Source organism: Semicossyphus pulcher, unplaced genomic scaffold (assembly GCF_022749685.1).
Source record: "Semicossyphus pulcher isolate SPU_LCO1_2020_fin unplaced genomic scaffold, fSemPul1.0.p SCAF_14, whole genome shotgun sequence".
NCBI classification, from domain to species: Eukaryota; Metazoa; Chordata; class Actinopteri; order Labriformes; family Labridae; genus Semicossyphus; species Semicossyphus pulcher.
Genome location: NW_027211648.1, coordinates 7010198 through 7022466, shown reverse-complemented (window position 1 = coordinate 7022466; position 12269 = coordinate 7010198). Strand labels below are relative to the sequence as shown.

At 41.8% G+C, this 12269-nt stretch overlaps 1 protein-coding gene across 3 annotated transcripts in view; it reads left to right on the top strand.

The window, feature by feature from the left end:
• Positions 1–1244: 1244 nt before the first annotated feature.
• Positions 1245–12269, top strand: part of ppp2r5eb (protein phosphatase 2, regulatory subunit B', epsilon isoform b) — a 54898-nt gene continuing 43873 nt past the window's right edge. For 2 of the 3 annotated variants that reach the window (XM_069661261.1, XM_069661263.1), the window contains exons 1-2: positions 1245–1809; positions 11691–11854. In XM_069661261.1, the coding sequence (XP_069517362.1) occupies positions 1781–1809; positions 11691–11854 (193 nt within the window). In that variant the 5' untranslated portion in view covers positions 1245–1780. The remainder of the gene's footprint in view (positions 1810–11690; positions 11855–12269) is intronic. The other variant, XM_069661262.1, reaches the window with a different exon arrangement.

The window sequence follows — 12269 nt, the reverse complement described above, 5'->3', positions numbered from 1 at the left end:
CTTGTTAAAGTGAAACATTTATATAGCAAAGCAACAGACTGAATCATTCAATTATTAAATGCAGACGAGCATAAGAGCTTACTTCATGGATGACTAGATATTAGCAGATAGAAGTCAAGTATTTAGTTGTCATATCTGTTTTCTATTTATATGGTGCATTTATTTTTCTAAATAAATGTTATATTTTAACCCTTTAAAGACTTTTTCATCATGCGGGGGCAGAAGACCACAATGAAATTACTTGTAGCTTAAATGTTTAAATAGTAGTAATATTTTTACTTTGCACACGAGCATTTCAAAAATGTTTTAGTGAACATGATCTATAATGCGCTGTTATAATGTAAATCAAACCACCCAACAATCTTTAAAATGTGTAAATTTTCTCCACTGAACAAGATTTAATATGAAAATGCTGCGTTCATGTTATGGCATCAGTAATTATAATCCAAATGTATAATATGGAGTAAAGTTGTGTAATGCAGAGGCCATGCCCCCCCAAAGGTGAGTATTACAATTACTAATAAATTACAAGTTTCTTTTTTTGTAATATTTTGGTTATTCACTTAATTCTCTGGTAAGACTTCAAAGATTGAACATAAAAACTGTCATTTATTGACTCCAATTAAATTATTTTACTGTAAACAGTTGGAGAAAATGCAGAAAACTGCCTACAGACTCAACTGAGCTGAAAGGAACACATTGCCCACCTTTCACCCCCCTACATGTACGCCCATGGACATGCTGTAGCATTAGCTTTATTCATAGTAGACCTATATGTTGTAGTTATGTAACTCTCTCCCTGCTAACGTATCCCTCTCTAATCTCGGGGCTTGCAGGGAGATCCACTCTTCATTCACGTAGCGCTGCTTCGGCGCTGAAGCGAGCAGTACAATATTAAATCTACAGTAAAGCTGGGTCAAATCGTCCGTCAGGGTGCGGGTTAAATGTGTTGAATCGAAGGGCTGGGCCTCGGACAGGTTTAGCCTCATTCCAGCACGCTGTGTGGTGGAGACTCCGCACACACACAAACGGCACTTTGCTTTCTGCCCCGATCTCTTTCCTTGTCCCTTCTCCTCCACCTAACCAACGGATTCGGAGCCTCATTTCCCTCTTTGGTGATTGACACCCACTGCTGACCAATCACAACACAGGACAGTGCTGCCGTCAGCCAATCGTCGTCGTACGTAGATCTTAGCACGTCAAGCACGCTACGGTGCGTTTCTGTTATGTGTGCCATGGTCTCAACCCAGCAGTGTTGACAATAGGGTGAAAAGAAACAGCCCCGAATCATAAACGAGCTAAGGAAATATCCAAAATCCAGGGGTTTGGGGAAGACAAGCAATTGAATCAGTAACAGGAATGTAATTGCGTTAACCTAATCGTTTTATATAGCCGTATTTTGTTATTAATGGGAGTTTGAGGATTATTCCGTTGGAAGGAAAAAGGTACTCGTGGGTTTGGCTGTTTCAGGCCAAATTTTCCTGCTGTTCCGCCGCTGCTTGGGAAAGGCTGTTTGCACCGATCTGGAGGTAGCCTAACAGTTAGCCCGATATATTTCCAAACATAGGATAACTCTTCGCCGCCGTCTCCGTTGCGAACCGCAAAGGATCAAGGTAAAGTACTACAATTGGAGGGCTCACAGCCACTCGGTCGGCTGCAGCTTGTCGGGCTCGGCTCGGGACTCGGGACGGTGTGTGTTTCCCAACCCAGTCGGTCTGTCAGTCTTTGAGCGCTAGCTTACGGTAGCAGCATTAGCACTGCCACTGTATTTACATCTGGGATGATGGGTGATCGCCCAAGTCCGCCCAGGTAACGTTATTTTATTAGCACACATGTAAAATTGGATTTGATCTATTCACTGCTTTTGTAATCAGCTTCTGGTGTTTGATTTGCAAGATGCAATGAAAGCTAGCTGGTGGCGGCTAATGAGCTAAGGCTACATGTTCAACTTGAGCTAACCCGCGATAGCCGCAGCACTAACGTTAGCTAGCGACCTAAAATACCGTTTTCTGGAACAAAACTTGACACTTTTAAGAAAAAGCTGGATTGTTTCCATGTTTTTAATATGCAAGTGTGTTGTGTCCTCCGAGGAGACAACTAACTAACGGTAAATATGTTAAATTCAAATGCTTTGTAACGGTTAATCGGGAAGCTATCGTTGCTAGCTAGCTAACGTTAGTGAGGTTCTCGCGCTGTCAAGTTTTGAATATTATGCTGCTGCTGCTGCCAGGCCCGACATGGCCAAGCTAACGCAAGATCTCTTAAACGGCTTGATTTTTGACCTTATGCAGTTGATGGCTGCTTTAGCTGATAATAGTAAATATGTAACAATGAATTGCACTGTATATGGTCTTTATGATCTTTATTATGTTGTTTGGCTTAGGTGGTGGTTAATGAATGATCCTTACAAGGCAGAGCAGATGTCAGGCAAACCTTTTATTTGCTTCAAAAGTAAATGCTGATGTTTTAATCCTCGTGTTGATGAAAAAGCTCTGTGAATCTGGTCTTAGACAACTTCAGCTTTCCTGTCAAGTGAAGCCAACTGTCAAGCGTGTGGTGCTAATCCGATATGAACTTTGACTGGGTTTGCACTAAGATACTGTGTCTGAACAATTCCTATCTCTAAATATGCCCCTGGACTGTCATGTCTTCTTGTTTCAACATCATGTGTAGTGTGTTAACAGTCAGTCAGAGAGAGATCATCAACACTAATGACATTACTGACATTAGAGCTGGGCGATATGGTCAAAATCCTTTATCACGATATAGATAAAGATAATCATTTTTCATATCTCGATAACGATATATATCATAATATAGCATGCTTTCTGGTAATTTAACAAATAATTAGTCTATATGAAATAACCACATGATAAAGCGTATTTTTGGATAATCCTGTGTGAATTAAATACTTGACAGACAAAAAGTACTGAGTTTCCATTTTCGCTTGGGCTGAGGCTGAGACCTTCTCTACACGTTATCGTCCATGTTAAACGTCGCCTCTCTCTATGGATCGCTCCAGGTTCACTCCCACGTGCAAGGATTAGAACGTAAAGCGTTGTCAAAATGACGTAAAAATAACCGTAAAGCAGTTCATCCTCTGGTTTTATCTCACGATAAAGATGATATAGAAAAACACAACAATAAAAAACAATATTGTCATATTGCCCAGCCCTACTGTCAATTGAAGTCAACTGTGAAACGTGTGGCGCTAATCCGATATGAACTTTGACTGGCTTTGCACTAAGATACCGTGTCTGAACAATTCCTATCTCTTAAAATGCCGCTGGTGTGTCATGTTTTCTTGCTTCAACATCACGTGTAGTGTGTTAACAGTCAGAGAGAGATCATCAACACTAATGACACTAGTGACATGGATGAAATGTAGAAACGTGGTGAGTGAGAGATGCAAAAAGATAAAGAGGGCAATGGATTTTAAACAAGCTTCTTCTGTCAGCTTCAGCTTATACTTTTGTATCCACCTGGCCTCTGCCCTTTCAGTCACACAGGAATGACAGCAGCATGCCAGAGGCCAGGTGTGGCTTTCTGCATTAAATGTGATGGTATTTGCAGTGTTAGTTTGTCATTTTGTGTAGGCGTGCTACTAGTTTTGGTGCTGTCAAACACACTTATCGTTAAGGTTTTTTGAATGTCACATCATGTTGAGGGAAGGTCTAGCCAGGCCCAAGATAGTTCAACATCCAAAGTCTACTGTGTTTATGATGACTCTGGTGTAGTACTGCCTCCTTCTTATCAGCTCTCTGTGTGTGTGTGTGTGTGTGTGTTTGAAAGTTGCTGAGTTCATTTGTTCTTGGCTGTGTGAACAGCGTAATAAGCCCATGAATGAATCACACCAATTAGACATGCTGTCAGATTGCAGCATTCAGTGAAAAGTGGAAATCGGAGAGTTTCTGAATAAGTGAGTAGTAAAAGGATTTGAAATAGTACATCTTGGAGTCATACAGATAAACCACACATTTTATATATTTAATTATTACTGACTTTTGGAAATTGATATGTAAAACAACCTGTCCTCTTTGTTCTGTATAAAAAATTCATGAGTATGACAGACATTGGGTCCAGGCTCCTTGAGGTTGCTAAATTGGAAGTGTTTTAACTTAATACATTGCTTTAACTCTTTTAGTTTATAATATGCTTAGCATATATCAAGAGGATGTGAACACAGATGTGATTAATCCGCTGAGTGGGGCTGTGTGTTGGCAAGAACCTGGCCATTTAGGTATCTCAATACAGCGGTTAAGAGTCAATTTAATGTAATACTGTAAGTAAGGCGGTAATTTTATTATTATAATTTCAGGCTGTCCAAAAAAAAAGTTCCAAATGCAAAATAAGTTTTACTTTTGGATGCAATTACAACCGAGGGATCTGCACTTCTATTTACCATGGGCCTTATATCATCCGGCAGCAATGCATTACTCTTTCTGCAATTGAATTTATATTTGCTTATATCAGTAAAAACGTTTTGCATGTTATTGCTAGTGTTTATGAGAATTAATATTGTATCACAAAATATAATTTTGTGAAGTACTTTCTTGCACCACTACTGACAATCCAATTTACAGAGCAGACACAATAAGTCCACTGACAAAAATATATCTCTGCAACCATTATGAAAATCAAATTATTATATAACTCCTTTTTTTAGGCAAAGGTCCCCGCAACTCTCTGATTCCAGCTCATCAAATGTGAAAAACACGTGTTGGTCCTATTAATACCGGCTAGTTTCACTATTATCTGACGACTAAACACCAGATAGATAATTAAACGGGCGCATAGTCTGTATGATGGATATTTGAAACCCCAGTTCATAGATGTCTTCTTGTGTCTTGTTTTAATGAATGACTGTTGGTAGCGTCCCTCTGTAGATCAGTACCCAAGGATGTAACCACAGACGTTGAATAATTAAGTTGTTGAGTATGAGTACATTTCATAATTAAATCAATGATTTTCAGAGCTGATTAGTCGATTAAAAAATTGACCACAAATCTATTTTCTCAAACATAAAAACATCAGCTGATCGCAGGCGCCCAAATGTGGTTATTTTCTGTCTTTCGTGCCATTGATTATAACAAATAGAATATCTTTGGCTTTCTCACTGTCACACGGACAAAACATGACATTTGAGGATGTTACCAAGGGCTCTGGCAAAACGCAACAAGCGTTTCTCTCTATGTGCTGAACTTTTATCGACAGAATGATCTATTGTTTAGTTCTAATCGATGTGTTAAACTTTTGTGTCTGCCCTACGAGCCTCCTTACCGTGCACACAACCACAAAGTTGCAGCAGCTTTTGCAGCCTTTCACTTTGTTTCTCTGCTAGAAGAACATGTGTTTAAATGCTGATTTGCAGCTCAGTCTTGCAAATGAAAACAATATCTTTTAAGCTTTTAATTGGACAACATTTAAAAGGCCCTGCTAAAACCTTTGGGAACTGATAAGGGATCTAGTTAATGGATATGTATTAATATCATTAGTCACAGCCCTATACCACTACTGGGACGGCACTCGTGCGTCCTGAATGTGTATCAGGAGTAGATGATGAGATCCAATCACCATATGATGCTACTTTGCATAGATATCACGTTTCAGCCTAAATATAGGCTAGCTTCCTGGATTGAAAAGCTGCTTTATTTAAGTTTTACTGTCATAGTTGAATGAAGGACTAATTTTACACATTAGCAGTGTTTGACTTTCACAGCTCGTGGTGAGTTTGAATTTTAGCTTCAGACCGAGAGGCGAGATCTTTCAGCTTTCCTCCTGCCAGCCTCCCTTTTATCTCCTGTGTGTGTGTGTGTGTGTTCCTGTACGTATTTGTGTGTGCGTTTTGTTCCCTCACTTCAGCTCCTCTCGCTCTGCTGTTGCCGTCTCCTATTTGTTGACTTCCTGTCGAACAGCAGCTCCCTCCCACCCTCCCTCCTCTTCCTCCCTTTCTGTTGCTCTCCCTGTTGTTCGCTGTGCCCCCTCCTCTCTCTCTCGCTCCCTCTCTCTCTCTCCTTCCTCCTTGTTCTTTAATCCCACCCTCCCCGAGCCTGTTCCGATGTCATCTGGTCTCTTATGTAAGAGGCATGGGAGGGGAATGGCTTTGGTGCTTGGGTGCCATACGCCCGACCTGCCGCCATAGTCTCGCTCTCCCTCGTGTGTTGTGGTGGCACTGGAGTGTTTTTCGCCATTAGCCGGCTAGCCAGAGACACAGAGATAGACAGTGAGGCACTGATGGTTGTACATGGGGATTCCAGTGCCCCTTTGCACAGGTAAGCGAAGCTCCTTTAACTCTCTGTGTACATTTGAATGATTTTCCCGATGATCGTAGTTTATCTTGTGGTAGCGTTCAGCAGGTGGCGAAAGCATGAGCGCATTGACAGCTCTTTGAATATTCATTTCAGCTGTAGGTGATGCTTTTTGCTCGCCGCTTATCGAGATGTACAACTTCACAGATGCATCCTAAATCGCAGCCAAAAGAGTCTTTGATCAGAGCTGAATGAAGCTGACTGGCTGCATTGAGTCATTTGTGCAGAGAGGGAAAGTGGTATTGCGATGCAGTGTGAATGTGAGGACAGTAAATAGAAAAGTCTCATGTCAGTTTGAGTTTTACATTTTAGTGCTAGAGCTGCAACCAACTGGACCTATTTTATTATCCATGAATGTGCTGGTCATGCTCCTGCAGGGGTTAACTGTCATTCAGGCTAAATTAGTGATTAGAAGATGTCCTTATTTTCTTTAATTGATCTGCCAAGAATTGCCTCTATTATTAGTCAAAGATATTCTTTTTACGCTATGGTGTTTTATCTTACTAAAACAATCAATAATCAATTAATCAGTTAACTTACGAATTGATTCAGCTTTTTTCAAACTCTCTATTTATAGACCCCTAATTTGCTTATGGAAATACTTCCCAGAAATCCCCCTTTGAACCTGTGAGTCTTTCAGATATTTCATGGCAGCAGCTGCTCCTCACTCCCACCGCAGCTCTGAGAATCGTGGCTTTTCCGATGCACTGGAATAAAAGCCGAAAGTCTCGCAGGTGTCAAAGAGTGTGTACGTCAAAGCTGTTCACTGTAAGCCATTAGCTGGAGATTATGTCAGAGTAAAGGTGATTGTCAGAGGCGCTGGCCTGCTTTGTCCTCCCTAGGCTCGGTTGCACTCGGAGAGCAGGTGTCAGTTTGCAGGTTTTGGTTGTGTTTTTCCTCAGCCTTGCCGTAGAGCTGAGATGCTGTTTCGACTACATTTGTATGACATTTGAATGCTTCTTTTTCAAGGTAAACAAAGGCAGAACATTTGCATTTATGTTCACTCAATTTGCAGTCTGCATCATGCTTCGTATTCAGCCACAGTTTTATTTTCACCACCCATCGTCAGTTTAATAACACCGCAGGACTTTCAGAATTGATGCCGACTTACCTGCCAGACTGGCTGCAGGAGGTGTTAAACCGCGCGGCCAACGATACGTCAGATCAGCGATCAGCTGGAGGTGCTTTCCCACCCTGTTGATGATGCTGATGCCCAGCAGAAGGCTTTAATGCAGATGGATCAGAAACAGCTGCTTGGTTATGAAAGAGAGGACAGTGAGCAGTGTTGACAGATGACTCCCCTGCCATCCACATGTAATTGGTTTTGTCATATGTGAAGCTGTGCCTGTGGAGGCAGCAGTAAGTTAAAAAAAAGGATCCTCTGAGCTCTAGTAAAGAAAATATATGGAATTATAAAGGCTAAAGTTTTCCCAAGCTCACTAGCAGTCGTTAGTTGAAGCTACTGGTAGACAAGACGTGCATATTTATGGTATTTCGTTAAATGTTTTTGATGTGTATTTTTCGGCAGCGTCAGAAAATGCTTTGAGTTACAAAGCTGAGACATTATTTCATACATTAACACTCCATGTGCTACAGACATATACGAAGCTGTAACAGTAAGTCTTTAAAATATATATTGAAAAACGCACACGAAGGGAGCAACAAGTAAACAACAGAAATAATCCAACAAGGACACTGAACATTTAGTTCAGCTTTGTATGACATCGTCCCTCCCCTGCTTTGGTCCTCTGAACTGTAACATAACGGCTTATTCAGTTAGCTTTAGCTTGGCTCGTAGCTGCTAGCTATAAGTAATTAACTTGTAAAGAATGGTCCTGAGGCGTTGTGATAACATTGCATAAAACAGTGTGTAAAACAGCTGCTGTACTTGAATCTGAAGCCCCTTTCCAACTGGTCGAAAAAAACAACTAACGCCGGCTTTTTGCTTAGTGGGAAAGGTTACAATAGGCATTCAAATGACTCTGCAGGAGACCCGGGTAATTATCGGCTATGATCGACAATGACGGGAACACAAAACCCATGTCGACACGCTAATCTCCACCCCCTTTCCGGTGCGATGCTATGCTTAACTTCTGCAACTCCTTGCCACCTCAGCCACAAATTCCGCCCGTCTCCGTCCGAGCAGCGCTTGAACATCGCTCCAAAGTTGTTGTTGCCGAGTTTGATCAATAGACTAAATGAGTAATAGATACAATAAAGACCTAACCACTGTAACATCTTGACTGTTTAGTAATCCTGTCCTCTGTGCGTTTGTGACGTCAGACAGTGACGCTGCAGAAAAGAGACCGAAAGGAGTGCACTCCACTGGCAATGGGAAAAGAAACAATTGGCAGTTATTAACAGGTCTTCACAGGGCTGAAAAACCTGGGTTATGAGCTTATCAGGACACTTTCTGCTGACTAGTATAACTTAACCCATAGAAAACATACTCTTCACCGTGTCCCGATCCATCGTAGTACTTTTCTTTCACTCCCAGGAGAGAGTCACTTCCCATGACAAACCTACCTCCATAGATACTCAACCCAAAAGGCCACCTTTCCTTTAAAGGGGAAGTCTAGGTCTTTAACACTATATGCACTAGATGCAATGGTTTTCCTCCCTAGAAATTATTGCAAAGAAACATTGTGATTCTTTCTGGTCATTGCTAGGTCCTGATTATGTCGGGAATTGACTTGTTATGTTGTTTTGTCACACCTTTGAAACAGCTTGTTGTTAAAGGCAGGCTGATGTAAATATGCAAAACTACCCTGAAACATATAAAAAGCAAATTTAAACTGCTGTCAGTGTAGATACCATCTTCCTCTTACAGTAATATTACATCAGGACAGTCTCTCATGACAGATGAATGCGATTCTACTTTATAACCATTAATCACTTTGAAACCGCAGTAACCTGTACATCATAACGACGATCAGCTGTGCGGCCTCACATAGCTTTCACTGTCAGTTAGTGCTGTCAATATCCTCAGGCGGCAGGATGATGTGTGTGCATGTGTGTGTGTGTCTGTGGTCTGAAGGCTGCGTGTGAGCCGGTGCCTCTCCTCTCCTCTGTCCGCTGTTATGTACGAGGCCTGCCGGACAGACTGTATGACTGCCTGTGTGACTTTGACAGAGCATTAGAGAAGCGGCTAAGAGTACCGCCTGCGGTGTCTCTTTCACGTCTTATTACGTAACTATTTATGCTGGAGTGCTTATTCTTTTCTTCTCAGGCCTGCGTGTCGTCCAGCTGAGTTGGTAAATGTATACACATTTGTCTCACGCTGCAAGGTACCTTCAAGGATAACAAGAAAATTCCCTCTTAGCTGCACTCTGAGTGAAAGTTCCCGAAATGTCAATTAACCTATGAAAACTTAATATTTACAATACAATCCTCAAGATGTACTTTAAACATGATGGTCTTTAAAACATTTATAGGATGCACACATTTAAGACGGAAAATATTTGAACATATATGAAAGTATGCAGTAAATTATGGAAGAAAAAAAAGGCTTATGACTTCCAGCAACTCTTTTACTCGAGAGTTTTACTAGAAAGGTTTTCTGTGTAAATCCTCATTGATCCGATTGAGAATCTGGTAATTCCCTTTGAGGTCAGCGCCAACGTGGCATGCCCGGATGATGACATTGTTAATGTGATCTTGTGACACTAAAACAACATCGTTAGCATGATATCTGCATGCATATTAACATGCTAGCATTTCCACGTTTATCAGTATATGACCCTTTCAAAAGACCAAGCGCACAGCCGTCTATTTCATTGACATCCAATACAAAGGCACCATGTTTATACATTGATAGTATATTGATTATCCAATCAGAGGTTGGTTCACAGATGTAACACTTCTTAGGAACCTTCAAATAGTCGTCCAGTTTTTTTAATCCACAATGCTAAATATGAGCTCCAGAGCAGCTACCGGAGCAACCTTGTGCTGAGATTGTTTCCTCATTGTCTGTTTAAAAGGTCACAGATTGACTTTAAACCTCAGTTTATAAGATAACATTGACCTTTGAACCCTTAAAGTGCTTGTGATCACATCAGCATGTTTGCATCTTACAGCTTTTAAAGAGCAGTCATGTTTTAAGACATATAAAATGCTCTGTTTGAAATAATAAATTGTGTCTGATGTCAGCTGGCTCGCGCATCGCCAAAGTGGTTGCACATAATAATATGTATAGCGTCACCCCGTCCATTAACGGGATCGGCTCCTTAGGTTTGTGACGTCACAAACCTGCCAATCTGAAAACGTGTTGTTCAGCCTGTCCTTGGTACACTGCAGTTTAAAAGCAGACAGGCCCAGCCATGGAGATGATTGCTTGTGTTGTCCCTGAAATGTCTCGTAGCACATGGAGATGTTTACAAGGTTAAACACTTGATTTTCACTGGAGGGGGTCTTTAACATGCATCAGACCGTGCTACATTCTCCGTGGTAAGGTAACAAACTTGTGATTTTGTTGGTAGAGTCTAATGAGGCTGACAGCCTCAGACACACTCTCGTAACGTCTGCCAGCCGAAAAGAAATCTTCACTCTTTATGTTCCCAAATGTTTCCTCCTGGGTGTGGTTCAGAAAAAGTAGCTCGCAGTGAAAAGTGTTTTTGTTGTGACCGCCTGAGCAGCCAGTTTGTTAGAAGCTTTTTAGACGTAATCAGCAGCAAACACACAGCGGCGGACGTTTCCTCGGCTTCCTCCCACTGTGGCGACGCCTCGCAGCCGCAGAACCTGCTCCATTGTTGTGGTAGACGCTGGTGTTTTTAGTGTGTGTGTGTGTATGTGTGTGTGTGTGCATGTGAGCGCTGTGTTTGCGTACTGTACCAGGCCTCATCTGAGGCCCATGCTGGGTAAATGAGGTTGTCTGCTGTGGCTGCACAGGTTTGTTGTGAGACTAATAAAAAGCTGGAGGAAGGTGGACAGATCCAGAGCTGAAAAAAAAAAAATAAGTCAGAGGGGACGTTGCATCTTGCTGTTTTGTTTTTGCTTTCATGAGCTCACTACCAAGAAAAAAACATGCCTGTGGATTTGCATGCTAATGGCTAACAATCTGTCCTTGGTGATTTGAGCAACAAGAATCTGATCATTTGAAATTTGCATCCTTTTGGAGCCCCAAAGTGTTTACTACTAGTAACTTGGGGCTCCATACAATCAGTGGGTGTTCAGTTCTTTCTTAAGTGATATTGGCGTTATTTCTCAATTCACAATTGATCTAGTCTGACAAGAAAATCCAATTAAAGTCAAGTTTCAAATCCTGCAAAACTTTCAATCTTCTCTGTTTAATCATTTTGTCCTTCCCGAACTGAGAGCCTCCAAAATGCATGTCTAATATGATCGTGTTAACCGCCTGCCCCCCTGTCTCTCTGTTTCCCCCAGCAGGGCTATGTCCTCGGCAGCCACCACGTCTCCATCTGTGGACAAAGTGGACGGATTTTCACGGAAGTCTGTCAGGAAGGCCAAGCAGAAGCGGTCGCAGAGTTCGTCCCAGTTCCGCTCTCAGGGCAAACCCATAGAGCTCACGCCCCTGCCGCTGCTCAAGGGTAAGTGGGGAGGAGGGTGTGTGTGTATAAGTGTCTGTGTTAATGTCAAGGCTGTGGGGGGGATTATTACCCAGCAAAACACTGACATTACCTAACTGCTGAATTTAAGACATCACGAGCAGATCACAGAAGACAAGCGTTGCCACGTGTTGATGAAATGCTTGTTTTATTAAGTACAACTTTAATAACTTATATCTTGTGACTTCTCTCTGTTTAAAATGAGAACAAACCATCTCTAATTCATTTCAATGCCGCATCCCAAACCAGATTTTAGGATTGATATTGGTTGCTCCGCCCACTCGAGCTGCCTCCACCAGCTCCCCTCACTGAAAGGCAGAAGTGTGTGCACAAATGTGTTACACTGAATACAACCGCGATTGCCCACTTTACCGATTGGGTAATGTTGCATGCAACA